The 17,691-nt window shown below is 62.2% G+C and overlaps 1 protein-coding gene across 1 annotated transcript in view; it reads right to left on the bottom strand.

Moving 5' to 3' along the window:
* The window catches only part of FSTL4 (follistatin-like 4), a 333,977-nt gene that overhangs the window by 89,993 nt on the left and 226,293 nt on the right, over positions 1–17,691 (bottom strand). Inside the window, exon 4 of the mRNA XM_012651317.1 lies at positions 1,735–1,928. Within this exon, the coding sequence (XP_012506771.1) occupies positions 1,735–1,928 (194 nt within the window). The remainder of the gene's footprint in view (positions 1–1,734; positions 1,929–17,691) is intronic.

The raw sequence follows: 17,691 nt of genomic DNA, 5'->3' as shown, positions 1-17,691 counted from the left end.
AGGCCTGCCCTTGGGGGTCTCGGCCCGAGCCGGGGGCCTCCTGTTGACGGAGGTGGTCACGTGCTGGCAGGGTGGGGGCCCTGGGGGCCACGGGCAGCGGGGCCCTGAGACGCGGCTGTCGCTGCTCGGTGGGGGTGAGCAGTCACCCGAGATTCCTGACGTGCTCCCGGGAGCAGCTCCAGACTGGCTGGGGCAGAGCTCGGGGTGGCTGCCCCTTGCCAGGACTCTGTGGACATCTGCCGTCTCCGCAGACCTTGAAGGGACCACGTGGTGCCGTTGGTGACAGCCACCCTCCCCAGAGGGACCCGCGTGCCGTGGGGAGAGCAGGTGCCTGCGCGTCTGCCCACCGGGGCTTCACCTGAGCCCCGGCACGTCCCAGGCAGTGAACGCAACTCGGGCCAGTTGCTCGATTTCCTAGAGCCTCAGTTTCTTCATCTGACAATATCTGTAAAGTGGGATGACAGTGGTCCCCGCCTGACGGCAGAGGGTGGGACAGTTTAAGGAGGGATAACAACGGAGATGACAAAGATACTGACCACTAAAGACACCCCGCGCCGGGCACCGTGCTAAGCCCTTCCCGTCTCAGCCCGCTTAACCCTCAGGAGTGCACAGATGAGAAACTGAGGCTCAGTGAAGTGAGGGGTCTCCTAGGATCCCCCGGAGGTGCCCGTGGCCTCAGGCAGCTCGGCGGTGCAGTCCGCGTGCCTGGCCCCCAGCCCACGTCGCCAGGGCGCTTCTGTGTTTATCGACTGTGGCAAAGGCCTCGCTCAGCAAACGCCACGGCACTTCCTGCCCCAGTTCCTCCCGACTGCCTGGCCGCAGCCCTGGCCAGACCACCGTATCGCGTGGAAGATTTCTGTAAACTGGCATCAAAGGCGAGACATGTCCTTGTCATCAGCCCGCTGTGTGGACAGTCTGCCGTCTCCGGGGAAGAGCAGCCCCCGCCCCACGGCCCTGCCTGGGGAGGCCGAGCTCACTCCCTCTCCCTGCAGATCTCGCACTTGTCTGGTCATTCCAGGCCCCTGGCAGATAGGCCAGCGGAGCAGGGGTGGGATGCAGCCCCCCCCAGCTGGCCCTTCTGCTGTCAGGACCCTACAGGACCCTCCCGCAGGGGCTGAGGCTGTGAAGTTGCTCTTCCCTTGGTGTCTCTGCTGTGGACGCTAAGTCCCCTCGTGCACCTTCTAGCTGGACACAGGGACCCACGGCCTTCGGGGAGAGGCGAGCCACAGGGCGCAATGAGATGCTTCCCGAAATGACAGCAGGGCCTGGGGTACACGCAAGCAGGCTGGGGTTTGGGGTATTGATACTGGGAGAGCAAAGAGCAGTGGCAGCCTAGGGTGGAGGACTTGGGGACTCCCAGCTCCGCAGGTGTTCGGTGGAAACCACACTGCTTCCTTGTAGCCTTTCTGCCGAGGAAAGCAGAGGACTCAAGGAAGAAAAGACTGATTTCCTGACCGATGTCCTCCGAGACCAGCCCTCTGAAGTGCTGAGAGCGCTTCAAACCCGCGTGCAAACAGCGGCTGGTGGGAAGGAAAAGCTGCCGTCATTTTGTTTGTGAGACGGTCTCAGGGTGTCGAACACACGCTCCCGCGCTCTTGGGAGGGGTGGGAGAGGTTCCTCTTTTAGAAGAGAGAGTCGCAAACAACTGCCTTGTGTGGCCCCCCCCTTCAACGCACACGCCGGAGGGACCCCGGGCTCCTCCACCGTCAGACTGTCACCGAGTGCCGCACCCACCTGCGCCAGCTCCGAGCCGCTGAGGCGGCCGTTGCCGTCGGCATCCAAGTCCTTAAACAGGGATTCCACCAGCAGGCGCTTCTGGGAGGGGGCGTCTTGTCTGCTGTCCCTTTCTTGGAGGGGCTGCCGGCGGGTCTGCAGCACCAGGAGGACGTTCTTCAGGCGGGCGTAGCCGGCCATGGTGCATGGGTCACCTGGAGGGGAAGATGGGTCGTTAGAGCGGGACGCACCCTTGGCCTTGAGAGAATGTTACCCCCGTCGGTCTGTCCGTGCATCGCACTCACGGATAGGTGCTGGGCATGGCCCGACCGCAGTGGAGGGGACCTGTCTGCATGCCCACCAATCCACCCCATAAATGTTTGCTAATGCTTGCTGCACGCGATGTACATGCTGGGGGGAGACTGTCCTCCTACAAGTATTTACTGAGCACTTACTACGAGCCAGAGTCTGCGCAGACGGACTGACTGAGTGGAAAACCTCCCAGCAGGGTGGCTTTAGGAAGGCCAGCCCCAGTTCCCCTCCCTAATAGCTCGTTTTTGCCTTAATCCTACCCCAAAGGCTGCTTTTGAAAACTGGGCCCCCTGCATCAGGGAGTTTTAGTTGACAGGACTGATAAGGCCTGCTCACGTTAATGAGGAACTCCCAGAGCTGGGCTACTTCAAAACAAATGTACGTACACAGTCTCTGACCAAGGCACAAAAGGAAGCTTCACAAAATTAAAACCGAAGCCGCAGCCACCACCGCCGGGCCTTTTATCACAGGCGTGCTCGCCGAGCGGCGCTAGAATCTCGTGGTGTTTTGGCAAACGAGGCCTGTGATGAGCTGCAACGTGACACAGTTTGTCTTGCTGGTGACGGGCCACGCGGATGAACACCACATGGGGAACAGCCCACGGACGGGGGCTGTAGGGGGATCGGCAGAGCAGGGCAGCCCCCCACCTCCCCGGGGGCTGGAGAATTTGCCGCGGCCGCTGGCCGGATCCCGGAGGATGGGCCTGGGTTCCGCGCTGACCATCCCAGGCTGAAGGCTGAGGGGCCGCGGCAACGGACTGTCTGGGGCTCTGGGCCCTCCCTCTTAACCGCGAGGCCAGTGTAGGGCGCCAGGCAACAGTCCAGGTTGGAAGGTCAGTGGAAAGCCGTGCTGGAAACCTGGGCTCTGAGGTCCACCGGGTGTGCGTCCCAGCTCTGCTGCCGTCAGGCTGTGTAACCTTGGCAAGGGCCTCAGTGCTTTCCCCTGCGAAGTGGGGACAGCAGCGCCCCCCACACGGGTGTTACGAGGACGGCTAAGACGGGCACGCACGGGCTCTGCGCTGGCGGGGCGCAGAGCGAGGGCTCCTAAATGGCAGCTACCGACACTGAAGCCACGTTTGCTAAAGAGCCACAGGGATGGGAGCCATTGGCGCAGAAAGGGATGGCGGGAAAGTCTGTCTGTCTGTCCCTTTCTTCCTCCCTCCTCCCTCACTGGATGAGCCTGGGAAGCCCACCCACTTTTTCTCGTGCTTGTTTGTGTTTCTAGATTTTCTTCCAATTTGGGGTCAATCGATTCCCGTCACAAGCAGATGCCATAACCGTTTCCTCCCGCGTGTTTATTCAGAAAAAAATCGATGGCTGAGTTCAGTATGATCAAATCTATTTGCTCTCTGGGAGTCTCTGTGCTCCGACGAGAGTGGCTTTCTCCCACCCTCTACGCTTGCCGGCCTTCCTCTCTGCCTGGTCGGACATCGATTCCCGGGGGTCGTGGGGCCGCCAGTCGGCAAACCCAGGTCTCGGGGCTGTGCAGCTGCCAGTGTGGAGAACAGCGGGGCTCGTCCCGGCGTAAACCGTGCTGGGCTTTCTTCTTCCTGGGCCTGGGGAAAGACCACTTCGGGGGAAGGAGAGGAACAGTCCTGCTGGCATCTAGCCCCTCACCCCCCAAAAGGGGTGAAATCGGGTCCTGGCGACAGGACGTGGGCGGAGATGGGAGTGGGGTGGACGGCGGCGGCACTGCCCAGCGCTGCGGCAGCCTCAGGCTTTCCCGGGCGGCATTTGCGCCAGACGCCAGGAAGTCGTCAGAGGCCCTGCCCCTAAATGCCAGGACGACCAGGCTGCTCAGCGCAGCCCACGGTGGTCCTGCATGTTCTGTGTGTTAGGCCAGCCAAGACGGGCAGGACGTCCCACCCTCGCTGGTCCCCACGACATTCCTCGCGGACCTTGGTCAGGCAGAAGCCTCTTCTGGGCGGCCTGCTGCGCTGGGCCGGGGCCCACAGACAGACGACACCCCCAACTGGCAGGCCAGGGAAGCCATCAAGGCGGGTCCTGCTGGGGTGTGGGGGGTGTGGCTGCGGCAACCTCCCCGCCTCTGCCCCTCCTGTCACACCCGACGGTTCGCTGTGAGCGGCTTCCAGCTCCGTCACCCCGGCAGCTGCCCGCAGACACCTGCTGTCGGGAAGTTCTGCACAGTCTAGAAGCCACCTGGGCAAGGGGGTGGGTGCCCAGGTCTCCAGGACAAGCTCCCTGAGTCCCCGGCCCTGATCCCCTCCCATCCTTTTGCCACATTTATTTATAAGCCACGTGCCAGATGCCGGGCGGCATGCTGGGGACGGGACGGAGCTTCCAGTCCTAGACAAGGTGGGTGCCCGGGGGGAGAGCCAGTGAGGCCCAGGGGGGAGCGAGGGAGGCCCAGGGAGGGGTGTTCAGGATGAGACCTGCGGGATGAGGAGGAGTTGGGGGAGACGGAGGCGTGGGGACAGCGCGCCAGGCAGCAGGAGCGGCCCCGAGAGAGCTGGCCTGGCTGGGCTGGGGCGGGCGTCGGGGAGGGCGTGAAGCCGGGCGGGCAGGGGAGGGCGGTGTGGCCGTGGGGACGGTGGGAGCCAGGGCAGGATGCCGGCACCGCAGGTCACACTGCTCAGGGCCTTGTGTCCTTTCTCTCCTTCACCGAGGGCCTCCCTGCGCCTGGCCCGTGCGCTGGGGGCCCGAGACGATCGAGGAGCTCCTGGGAGAGAACCTTGAATCCGGCTTTATTGCAGGAGCAGCTGTGCTTTGAATGAGTCGCCAGAGAGGACTCTGCCTAAACTCCAATCACGAAGTCACCTGTCCAGCGTTCCTGAGCACCTCCCGCGCCTGCGGCTCTGGGGCAGCTGTGGACACGGAGGAAGGCCGGCCTGGCGGCGGGATTTCTGCGCCCACGGAGAGGATCGCGGACGATCCCAAGGTCCAGACTCTTTCGCTGGGAAGCCCCGTGGAGCAAGGACGGCTTGCTCAGTGGCTCCCCGCTTTGGTCATCTGAGTTCCAGATGGGAGGAAAACTCCAGGGGCGGGGCAGCAGGGGAGGGAACTTCCTTCCTTGCCCACTTCCGGCCCCCAGAAGTGGAAACCCCAAAAGCTTCGGCTTCCAGCTCAGTGTCCAAGGCGAGCCACCCCCGCAAGGCAGGCCCCGGCCTCCAGGACGGCTGTCTTCCTGGCAAGGTACGTCCAAGTGGGATTTCTCCAAGCCCGGTTTTACTTTTTCGTTCCCGACCCCCTGGTTTCACCGTGGGGTCAGATGGGAGTGGCTCACCCGTGCGGGCGTCTGTCGTTTGGCCAGGCCTGGTCTCCAGCGAAAGGCTGCCTACCATGCTTCCGGTTTCGAATGTTTGTCTTATTATAAAAGAAACACCTGTCCACTAAAAACCACTTGGAAAGCACAGATGAAATAAAAAGAAAATACATCATCCGGAATCCACCTCCCAGAGACCAGTGCTGTCAACACACTGCTGGCCAGAGGTTAGGCTGGGCCCCCATCCACGCGGGCTGGCCCCACAGCCTCCGTTTCCTGATCCTCCTCCTGATCTTTCTCGAGTTCCACTCAATTCGGGCAAGAGAGTGTCAATACCCAAGGCCCAAGTCTGTCTTATTTCACGGGGTCCTCCCTGCCCACCCGCCCGGCGAGTCCGCCCAGGTGGCTGCAGGCCGTGGGGACCTGGGGGTGCAGGGACCTCAGCGGCCGACACTGACGCGCACGCCAGGGCCCTGCGCTGCTGCGGCCTCCGGCTGGAGTGCGCTCCGCCCCTTCGCCACACGGCTCGCCCTCCACTCCGCCCCGGCCGCTGCTCACAGGCCCGGTCCACACCAGCAGCCCGTCCGCATCGCTCTCCGTGCCCTGACTGCTGGGGGCACCTGGGTGCCAGGGAGGGGGAACCGTGTTCCTTCCTCCTGCCCCCATTTCCCATCTTAAAATGGGGTCACACTCGCCCCTGACCACCTCGCAGGGCGTGACACGAGAAGAATGCGAGAGGAACTTGCGGGTCCAAGTGCTCGGCCCGGCCTCGGTCTCCTCCCGGTGAAACGGGCCCCGGCCCCACGTGAGCAGGGCTGTGGCTCCGTCACCTTTGTCTCCTGCACCCTGGGGCCCGGGACAGGCTGGCAGCCAAACTGCGTTTAGGGACAGACGGGAGGGGGGCGATGTCCTCGATTCCTCCCTCCCTTCCCTGCCCACGGACACCACTCGGGGGCTCGCAGGGAGGGAGGCCGCACGTCCTGCGCAGCTGACACTGACGGCGCCCTGGACAGGTCCTGGCAGGGCCCGGCCACCTCCCTCTGGCCCGGCGCCCTCCACGCTGGAGGCCGGCTCAGTTAGCCCCCGGCCCTGGTCCGGGCTCCCTGCCAGCACACGCGGGCTCCTCCCGCGCGCAGACCGGGCTGCTTCGGCAGATAAAATATTGATCGGCCTGCTGGGGAGCGCAGAGTGTGATCCTATTTCCATGTCAGAACTCGGTAATGAACCGCATTTATCAAGCCCGTTCTCCAAGAGAAAGGTCAGTTGCGGATCTGGCTAAGTTGTTATGACACCTCATTAATCTCGCTCCCTTAATAATTGTCCCTCTTTGAAGATTCTAATGTTCTCCCGTTCCAGCCGCACCCCCTGCACGGAGGGAGATTGTCATAGCAGGAGCGCAGGCACGTTTAACGTTCGAGCAAAGGCAGGTAGGGAGCAGGCAGCAGTCTCTGGAATTAAACGTCTATCAAAGAAACACTTTCTGTTGCAAAACAAAAGGAATCAAGGGACTCGCGGTAAATATTCCATCCGCCGCTCGCGCCCCTGCCAGACGGTGCCTCACAGGGGCCGACCCCCTCTGCGCAGGCGTGGGCGGGGCTGGGGGCTCCAAAGAGTCCAGGGGACAGGGCTGTCACACACGGGGGCAGTGGGAGATGCCACCAGCAGCAGGAAGCTCAGCCTCTACCTGAGAGGGAGACAGGCCGTGCGGTCACATCCCTGCATCGGGACGGCGGAGAGGGGCCGTCTCTCCCTGCCCCTCCCGTGCCCTGCCTGCCTCGCCAACACGCCGGCCCGCCCGCGAGGTCCCCGCACGCTGCCCTGTCCCTCACTGCACGTCCTGGCCTCGTGCATCCGCGGTGGGTCGCCGGGCACCTGTTGGACTGTGAGCGCCTCCAGGACAGGGACGGGCCCGGCTCGTGGGTGCGTCCGCTGCACCTGGCCCGGCACCTGCATGTGGAAGGTGCTCACTAAGCGTCTACCGACCGTGTGACTGGGGGATCCTCGGTGGAGAGGCCACAGCCCCGCCCTGAGAAGGGGACCAGCCCAGCTGCTCTGAGCCACGGTGACCAAGCTCTGGAACTCGGGAGGGTTTGGGAGCCCACGTCAGCCTTCACGTCAGCTCCTCGGGGCCTGGGCGCAGGGGACAGCTCACGCGTGTGGCCCGTGTGGCCATGCTCACTGAAGCACAAACCTCCCTGGGCTTGCCCGGGGACGGAGGCCGTACCTCGACAGTGGGGCACCCCAAAACCCGCAGAGCTGACCCCACGGATGAACTCTGGCGTAGCCGGGCTGGGGGTGCTGCGAGGTGGTCTGTCAGAGGGCCGCAGACCCAGGCTGCAGAGAAGTGTCTCTCTCTGGGGGCACAAGGCAGCCCCTGGGAACCGCCTCTGGAGAGCAGGAATGGAAGGTTCTGCCCTCTCGTTCCGCCGTCGCCGGTCAGGACAGCCCCGGGCAGCCTCGCAGAGAGGCCGGGCGTGGCCCGTGCTTGAAACGGCAGCCAGGTGAGGGGGGCCTGAGGGTGAATCTGGCCGTGGCACAGCCGCGGGGAAGACCCGATCCTTTGCCTGGCCTCTGATCTGTAAGTGAGCACAAAGCTGGCGCCGGGGACGCCCTGTGCTCTTGGGGACAGCTTTATACACAGGCGGAACATGAGGTCGGGGCAGGGTGGGGGATCCCAGGACCACTTGGAACAGCCCAGCCCCAGTGGCCTCCAGGACGCTGGAACTTCCCTGCCGGGGTGGCCCTGCCCTCAGGAGTCCCCTCTGAAGAGCGCGTCACGTGCTGGAGTGCGGAGGGCAGGAGGCAAACGGTGCCGCACCACGCAAGCGCTCGCCTGCCATTAACGGACGCCAGCCCTTTTGGTGGGTGGGCGTGGGTCAAGGGGCAGGGGCAGGGGCAGGAAAGCAGTGCTGGGCGGGGGCTGGGGGTCTGCCTGAGATGCCAAGTGGGCTGTGGCATCTGTCTTCCCAAACCGTGCACAGACCGTCCCTGCAGAGACCACGCAGCAGCCAGCCTCGCCCTGGGCCACGCTCACCCGGCTCCAGCCCCCTCACCCGGCAGGGTGGCCAGAGCTCCGGTCCCCAGAGCTGCAGCTCAGAAACCCCCAGAGAGGCCCAGGGAGAGACAGGCTGTGCCCCCGCCCGCGGGACAGCCGTTGGGTCTGCGCATGGCGGGCCGCCCCTCCGCGAACGTTAGCCACTCTGGTTCCCACACTGTCCCCAGCCAGCCTGATAAGTAACGTCACACGCAGCCCCAACAAAGCTGCCATCTTCATCAGCAAAGCGAAAACTTGGCTTAATTGTCTGGCACCGACGGCGCAGTCGAATGTGGTCGCGTTCCCCGGGCCTCGCTGCGATGTGTCACTCTGAGGTCTATTTTGAAACCGCTAAGCTGTGCAAAGAGCAAGAAGCATTTTACTCCCAGAGCTAATTTATGAGCCGCTGTAACTTTGCTGGAGTTTAGCTTAAGAGGAACAGATGTTTAACTTGATGTAAATTCATGAACATTAACAATCTTTCTGCTGCCATTTCTGGGAAAATTCAATTAACAATAAACGCCAAAACCAATGGGTTTATCTTTAGGATACGTTTTAGCTAACTCGCTGAAGTTTCTCTGACAGTGGTGACTGAGCCATACAATTCTGAGAATCCCGGGACGCTGTTAAACACAGATGACACAGTCTCTCACAATCCCCAAACAAACAGGCCACCTGGTGACCCAGTGCTGGCTGTCCCCTGGGGCCTGTGGCTTCCAAGTGAGTGAGACACTAACCCTTCCCCTTAGCGCCCTGCAGAGGTGTTGGTGGCTGCCCTTGGCCCAAGCTGGAGACCCGGCTACTCCAGCCTTGGGGGTCCTCCCAGGCCGGCTCCGCTGGCTCCCCAGCACCCGCCAGCAAGACGTCCTCCCGGAAGGCCCTTTCTTCAAATCTGACTTTTATGCCAAGGCCCAGCTCCACGGTCCACTCCAGACCACACACTCGGGACCTTGCTCTGTAAGCCCTGGGAGTCCGAGTCTGTCCCGTCTCCTAGACTGGACTTCCCAAAGGCAAGGGCTGTGCTCTCAGGGTCTTTGCATCTCTTGGGTACACAGCTGCCCTCTACAGAACACCGCCACAGGGACCCACGGGGGACATGCCCCCACCAGGCGCCGCTGCCTGCCCCCGGGCCTGGAGGAGCTTGGTCTGCTTCTTGCCCCCCAACCCCCCACCACTCAGGGCTCTCACTGGGCCCCAACCCATAACCAGCAGAGAGCCAAACGCATTCGTCAGATAGATGGGAAAACCGAGGCCCAGGCTGGGGAAGGGACATGGCCAGACCACGGGGCTGACTGGTGGCAGAGCCAGGTTTAGAACCTGGTCTCCTGGCTTTGGTCTATGTTCTTTCAACCACATGACACGGGGCCTCGAGAAAACTCAGAGGAGGACCTGTTTGCTCCGGCTTTCTCTGGAGGAACCCAGGACAGGCCCAGCTGGGACAGAGCAGAGGTTTAGGAGAGCTGCTCTGTTTGCAGCTTCTCCAGCTGTGCTCTGCATCAGAATCGCTTGGGACTCTCATCAAAAATGCAGATTCTGGTCTTATTTCCAGAGGGTCTGCAGCGGGGTGGGGTGAGGCTGGGAAAGCTGCATTTTAACAGAGTCTCTGGTGATTCTGCTGCAGACAGTGCTCTCACCACGCTTCGGGAAACACAGCCTTGCAGCAAACGTGCTTGCCTGCCCCACGGCCCCCGGCAGGGCTCGCTCGGCGGAGAGCCGACTGGCTCCCAGGAGGGGTGTGGACGGGGCACGTAGCAGGGACCGAGTCAGGAAGGCGCCTGCCCCTCAGCCACGACCCAGAGACAGAGTCGAGCAGCCTGTCTGACATCCCGGCCTTGCTCCCCCGCCCGGCACGGGGGTGCTGGCCCCTCTACTGGGACGCAGAGGCCAGCTAAAGGCCGCAGGGCGGGGAGGGCATGGACACAGGACCGGGGTCCGTCTCTTGCTGTGCAGAGCTGACGGCCATCGCAGGCTTGGCTGGCTCTGTTCTGTCAAAGGTCACCTGCTGGCATTTGGCCGTGCCGTGTCCTGGGATCCTGAGCAGGTTTTTGCATGTGGGCACTCTGGCGGCCAGGGGGTGGCTGGGGGACTCAAGCGGTAGTGGCTTCTCAGATGCGACCGGGTCCTTCTGGATGTAGCGCCTCGCCCTCCCAGGACGCACAGGGGCTGCACAGGGCTGCTCACTGTCCCTGGTCAATTTCCACCTGTCTTTTCCCTGGGGTGTCTGTATCAGTCGTCCAAGGCAATTTTGAACTTTCTGGGTAGCGGGTACGAGGCCCACTTTGGGACCACATGTTTAAGGCTCTCCATGGCCTCTGACCCCCCGGTCCCACACGCGTGGCTGTGCAGACCTGGGCCGCGTTCCCAGCTGCACGGGACCGGAGCAGACCAAGCCCACGCCAACCGGCGGAAATTCCCCCCTCCATTGGCTCCTGAATTCAAAGACAAAACCTCAGCTCCGTTTGTACCCCGGCACCAGGTAATTTAAATTAACAGAGCCGCCCAGACCTTTGTTAGATAAACGGTGCATTTGCGCACGAACGCCTGGTTCCATTGATGTTGCTATACAACCTGCCGGTTTGACATTTACAATCTTCTCTGCCATTCCTATTAGAGAAAGCAAAATTGGCTGGATTCCTGGGAGAGGGATCCACATATACTTTTTATGGTTGACTGGCACATCTATCAGGTGGCCCCAGAGTGCAAGAGTAATGTTTGAAAATGTGAATAAATGCTAAAGCCCTCCTGGCATTAAGAACTTTATTTTTTGCTACGGCGTTAGCGGAAAACCTCCGCACACCTAGGTCCCCGTACAGGTCACCAATTCCTTTTGGAAGCGGGTGGGGAGGAAAGAGCTGCTGACGGACTGTGGCTCCCCGACAGCCCTGTCCGGGGGCTCAGCCCCCTGCCCGCCCCCTCCTCACCCGCATCCAGAGAGAAGGCGGTATTGGTATCGGTATCGTGGGCCAGGCTGTGGCCCCCAGACAGCAGTCGGAGTGGAGGCGGGGCGGGAGAGTGGCACCTTCCCGCCTCCTGTTTAACTCTAGAATTCTGTTCCTGAGACTTCCCCGGGAGGCCTCAGTGCCCAGACGGCTGACCGCGGGGAAGACGCCTGCGGGTGCGGCGGCGATACTTTAGCGCTCAGGCGTCAGCCACGTCCAGAAACGCAGCTGCTCCGGGCTTCACGCCGCTGCGGTCTCTGAGTGGCCACTGGGCTGAGTGTGGAGAAGTGGGAGGGTCGGGGCTGTGGCTGCCTCGGTAGGGGCCAAGGGCCCTTGGTTCCGGGTTGGGGCCCGGGTCAGGCAAGGCGAGCACTTCGTTTGTGTGTGGACTGACTGTGCGCGTGGGGCGTTTGCAGACATGGTCTCAAGGAGAGCAGTGCTGTCCCCGAGAGGCGTTTTGGAACATTGTGGGGGTATTTTTGGTTGTCACGATGACTAGGGGGCTTTAGTGGCACTTGGCGGGTGGGGCTGTGGGATCCTAGGGCTCCTGTCCCTCGTGGTGCCATCCTGCACAAAGACTTGCGCTGGCCTGGCGTCGATCTGAGTTTTTAAATGTCTCAGCCGCGGACGTGAATAATCTAGTTACTAGCATTCGAGCCTAGGGTCTGACGCTGCGTTATTTATCGGCATTTTGCCCGGGGTTTGGCGCGGATTTTCCAAGGATGCAGCCATGCGGTCAGTTTGTTTACCACTCTGTAAAGAATCATTCGCTGTTTCGGAGAATCCCGTCTTCGAAAACAATGACACTTGCGCACTGGAACCGCCAATGCAGCAGACCGAGAGCAGTTTCTGTCTGCGCCCGCCGTGTCCACGGGGACCCCGTGCTGGCGCCGGGGTCTGGCCGCTGGGAGCGGGGCCGGTGTCTGATACTTACGCGCCGAAAGGCATTTCATGTGCATCACGCTTTCTTCATTTCTCTTTTATGTCACGGTTTTTGGTAAGACATACATTCACTTCCAGATAATAAAGGGGCTTCACGGAAGATTGGCCATGAAGAGGCGGCTTCAGGTCGGACAGGGTTAAAGACCAGCGATTTCCACAGGCAGCTCGAATCCCGGCCTTACTTCCTCTCACACCCCCGGGAGCTGTGAGCTTTAAGGAACAACGGAGCAGGGTGGGAGTGCCCCTGCCGTGGAGACGGGGTGGAACACGGGCGGGCCCCGGGGATACGCCGTGGACACGGGGGCACCTGTGTGCGAGCCCCACCCGTGCAAAGGCCACACACAGGGGGCAGAGGGGCAGAGTCAGCCCTCGGGCCGTGAGCCTCCTGTCCTCCGGGAAGGCAGCCGGCGGCAGCCCCTGAGTGCTGTTTGGGGCCCAGAGAGGAAGCCCCACGTAGGTCCTGGCAGGGCACCTCCCTGCAGCCCGTCTGCCTCCAGAACCAGGCTCTTTCCCGCCTCTGTCCTTCCGGAACGCCCCCTAGGCAGGGGCAGATTCCATTAAATGTTCCAATAAACATTTTGGGGGAGCAGGTGAGGAGGAGACTTGGGCAGGGCAGATTCCAAGCTGGCGTGTCATAGGCTTGCGCGTTTTTCTCTCCTTGGTGTCGTCCCGGGAGTGCTGGCTCAGACACGGTAATCCTCAGCTGCTGTGCTGTGCCGGAGCCCCGGATTATACGGGCAACGAGCAGAGATCCTCATGCCCTGGCGACAGGGGTGCACGTGCTGCAAATTGATGTCATTGAACTGCGGGCTCTGGGGGGAGCTCGCCGCACGTTCTACCAGGAACAGCTTCGCTGGGCTAGGGGGTGGGCGGCTGCTTTAGAAGAAAAGGTGTCGGAGGGAAACTGCCTCAGAACGGTCTCAGGAACCGGGGCTGCGACAAGCCAGGGATTCGTGCCCCTCCATGGGCTTCCAGGAAACGGCATTTCAGAAAAACACGACCTGAACAGAGGGCTTTAGTCCTGAGATAACTCAGAGAAACTTCCTGAGGTTTGAAGATTTATCTTAACCTCTCTGACTTGGACGATCGACAGTAAATCCCAGGTCAAAGCAAAACAGAGCTCCACGACAGCTCTGGCAGGGAACACCGGCCTTTGGGGCAGAGTCGTGGAGCATTTGCCGGGCTTGAGCCGCTGGGAGGGGAATGAGGAGGCTCCACTTCCCGCTCACCTGCACGGGCGTCCTGGGATCATCTACTCTGGAAACTTACGGAAATTTGGGCAGCCCAGAGACGGAGCTGCAGAAACCCTGTGTCTGTGAGTGTCGGCCCCAGGCAGAGCATGTGGGTTTTTCTACCTGGAGCCTCTGAGCAGATTGAGCCTGCAATGCAGATCCAGGCATCTGGGCTGGTCACCTCATCCAGCCAGGAGAAGTCGGGGACATGAAGCTGGGGATTTCCAGGTCCTTTAAGTGAGAGGAGTGACCTGCAGCCAGCTCCCAGGCGAGCGCTCTTGCGGGGGAAGCAGGTCCCTGCTCAGCGAGGGCGTTTCCACGCAGGGCAGAGGCTGACCTGTGCGCTGGGCAGGCCTCCTGGGTCGGGCGGAGGGCAGCGTCTGACGGTGACGAGAAGAACATCCAGGGAGGTCCGTGTCGCAGATGCTCTTCAGGGCCCCGACGGAGTGGCCAGAGCGCACTGCTCTCGGAAGGGCGGTGCGAGCCGGACCCCAGCCTGAGCCAGCCCTTCAGTGCCCGCGTCCGACCTCGGGGTGCTGCGAGGCCCAGCCCCACCCCAGGCCCATGGCAGGAAGAAGCCCGAGGGCCAGCAGCAGATCTCTGCTCTCTGCTCCACTAGTGATTCCTGCTGCTTCCCTAAAAGGTCTCTCCTCCTTCGGGTGTGGCGTCTAGACACGGCCCAAGCTCTGAGCCGATGTTGCAACTGGTACCACGGAGCCCCCAGGCGGCTGCCCCGCATCCTGAGCGCAGCCCCCACGTCACGGTTAGCCGCGCCCGCCGCGCTCCCGGGGGGCTTTCCTCGCTTACCCTCGGCCTCTGCTCTCTTCCCTGGGCTTCCCCCCTCCCTGGGGACTCCAAGTGACACCTTCCTGGTTTGTCCCATCCTCTCCTCTTTCAAAAGGCTACCTGAATAGCGGCTATGCTTGGTGCTGGTCACACAGATGCGCTCTCTGGGAGAATTCATCGAGCCGTAACACACGTATGATTCACTTTGCTCATGTGTGATGCTTCAGTGATTTGTGCACTCAAAAAGGCAACCTGAGTTTCTCACTGTCTGAAAGATTTCAGCTGCTCTGAGGAGACAGTCTTTGTGCTCAGCCAGGTCCAGGCCCGGGTGCGTGGGGGCAGGTGGGAGGCGAGGGGCTCACAGGACAGGGCCACTCATCTGGGAGTAGCAGCAGCTTATCTGGTCCCCGAGACTCTGCCGTGAGTCAGAAAATAGCCCAGGACAGGGCCTCCCTCCCACTGGGAACCGGGTCACCCACCTTCTCGGGAACGGTTGTTCGTCGGGGACCCCAGGCCTGCGGGCTCTGGTGGGGAGGCTGGGTGGAGGGGTGGGGTTTGCAGAGCAGCCTTAGGAGGAGAACGACAGAGCCCGAGGTCAGAGCATCCTGGTCTTATCCCCACACTCAGCTCCTGAGAGGTGCTCGAAGGAAGCTAGTTCGGGAGCCAGGACACCACCCTCACTGGCCACCACCACACGGCCCTGTGAGCAGGCTCCCCAGACCCCGACGGGCCGTGCTTTCGTGGCCCGTGCTTCCTCACGTCAACGGTGCGGCTGGTGGGGGCGGCTCCTGGCTCAGAGGCATCGGTGTGGAGGCAGCTGCTCCGTCGTTCTGCTCTTGCTGAGGGTTTGCCGCGGGCCCTGGTGTAAGAGGTGGCTCCCTGGAGACCCCCGCGCATACAGGCCCCTGTGCAAGGCCTGAGGAGCCTCCCGGACCACGCCCTGTCCTGCCTCCCTCTTCGCTCCTGGTTTCCCCAAGATTCCCAGGATGGAAACGCAAACTCAGGCGCAGCTGGGACTCGACCCTAACGGCCCTGGCTGTTCAGCTCACGTGGCACAGGTGGATGTCAGGGCCTCCTGGGTGGAAGGAGCCAAGATGGGCCCGTCTGCACCCTGGCCTCAAGGCCCAGTCGTGGCCGACTGGCCAACCAGCCCTCCCCGTACAGGCCAGCCTCACCCCTGCAGGCCTCGCCCGTCGGGCTCCACACTGGAAACTTCCTGCCTGTTGCAGCTCAGTCTCCTTTTCTTCTAGAAGCTTTCCCTGGCCAGCCCCCCTCCCTCTTCTGGGGCAGTGGAGCAGGTGGGGCCTGATGCGCCCGCGGCGGGACCCCCCAGGGCCGGAAGCACGTTTCACCGTCTGCACTGACTACACCCCACGCCCACGGTGCTCAGGAACTGGGGGTGAAATGACTGGTCCCGGCTTTCAGGGAGCTTACTCTGAGGAGCAGAGGGGGGTTCACGCGACAGCAGAGATAATCTAGAACCGTTGGAATGTCTGCCTGGCGGAGACGGGCAGCTCCTCAGCTTACCCCGCTCTGTGACCTCACACGCACGGGAATTACCGCCTGGGCTTACGGTGGTTCCAGATCGCAGGCTGAACGTGGACCGGAGAGGCACGACTGAGCCCTGACCACTCATCTGGAGGGCCCCTCGGGGGTGTGGGGTGAGTGTGGGGCTGTGGAAGGTTCTGGAAGTCAACGTCTCCAGAGCAAACACCTCCAGGGGCGCGACCCCGGGGAGTCCACACAGCCCAGGTGGAACGTTCCTCCCCCTGGGGGCGCTGTGTGGGGGCATCGCGAGTGACCGTCATGGGACATAAACTGTCCTGCTTCAAGGCAGCCTCTTGGTAGTTCGTAACGACCATTGTAACCTGTCCTCTGCACGCCCACCCACTTGCAGACACCTCGGCCCGCATCACAGTCTGGCTTCTCCGCAGACACCGGGAGGGGGCAGAGGAGCCGTAAGAGCAACGTGAAGACATGGGTGTGGGTGACACTGAAGCCCATTTCTTTGAAGCTGAATTGGTGGGAAAACTTTCAGCCACTAACGTAAAGGCAGGTATTCGATCAAGCGTCCTCATATCGCAGCCCACGCTGCTGGAAATCATTGCGCAGTCGTTGCAAACACACTAATAAAATGATGATGTGGGCTTGCTCGGGACATAAACAAGGAATGAAATAATTCACTCTGATAACGCAACGGAAGGTGCAGTCTGCCCCCGAGGCAGCGGGGAGCGACAGCTGTTTGGGTCTCGCTGGCCCTCCCGAGAGGGGGCCGGGCCCCTGGTTTCAAGTCTCTTGGGGCAGGAGCCACTCCCGGGCCCAGGTGTGCGGTGCCTGAAGGCCCCCTGACGTCATCCCCAGAGCCGCCCACTCGCGTTCCGGTCACACAGCAGGGGACACCGGGCGCTTAGGACACTCAGTGCTCCTCGGACAACTCCTGCGGCCGTCAGCTCTCCCCTAACCCGTCAGAGGGGAGAGTGGGAAACGTGTGCACAGTTCACGCGTATTCGCACCGATGCTGAAGGTCCAGGACCGGCCGAGACGGGCGTCCTCAGTGGGCGGCTTCTGCTGGGCGTGAGTCGGGCACCCACAGCCGAGAACACAGCCCCTGCCAGCTCTTCCCTGGCCCGGGGGTCCCAGGAGCCCCACCCAGCCCCTGTGTGAGTGCGGGTGAGCGCGGGTGCGGGAGCAGCAGGGGCGAGGGGAGGCTCACGGAGAGCTGCAGGGAGAAACCTTCCTTCTCTCCTGCGCTTGTCTGCGAGGGGAGGACACCCGCCTGCCGACGCCTGTGCACAAACTCCGGGTCCTGTCACCCCCCCGCACGGCACCGGCCCCTGCCAATGTTCTGTTCTCTGCTTCTCCATATCACATCTGCCCTCCGAGCCCCGCCCTGAAGCCTTCTCCCTCTAGGAGACCCTGGGCGTCAATCCTGGATATGCCACGTACAGGCCACGTGACCTCAGGTGAGCCACGTAACCTCTGAACCTTAGTGTCCTCATCCACGGAGCAGGAAAACACTGACAGTCTCTATCTCGTTGACATATCTGAGGTCTCCGGTGTACTGCAGTTGACCCTCTGCCTCTGGGACCCAGAAGCGAGCTGGGACCTGTGCCGCCAGGCCTAGCACCTGCGCCAGCGCTGACTCCAGGTACCCACAGCTTCCTGCGCGATCTCCCCGTGGCCAGAGCCCCCTCATCGCTGGCGCTGGCAGCTTGCATCGCGCCGGCCAGGACTGTCGCACAGGAAGGCAGCACTGAGGGTCTGCGGTGACGTCACTCGAAGTGCAGGGAGTGGCAGGCTTGGCACCAGGACCCCCCGGTGGCTGGAGAGAGGGGCTGCAGCAGCGTCAGCAGAGGCCGGTGGGGTCAGGCGGGCCGAAGGGCAGCGGAGCTTAGATGGCGCCGGGGCCGGCGCAGGGAAGGGGCAGAAGCAGACTTAGCCTGGAGCCCAAGAAGGTAAAGCCACGCCTCTGCCAAACACGAAGCGCGGAGATCTTGTGTGTGATTTGCCC

The sequence above is a fragment of the Propithecus coquereli genome, unplaced genomic scaffold (assembly GCF_000956105.1).
Source record: "Propithecus coquereli isolate 6110/MARCELLA unplaced genomic scaffold, Pcoq_1.0 Scaffold353, whole genome shotgun sequence".
NCBI classification, from domain to species: domain Eukaryota; kingdom Metazoa; phylum Chordata; class Mammalia; order Primates; family Indriidae; genus Propithecus; species Propithecus coquereli.
This window is presented reverse-complemented; position numbering and strand designations above follow the sequence as displayed.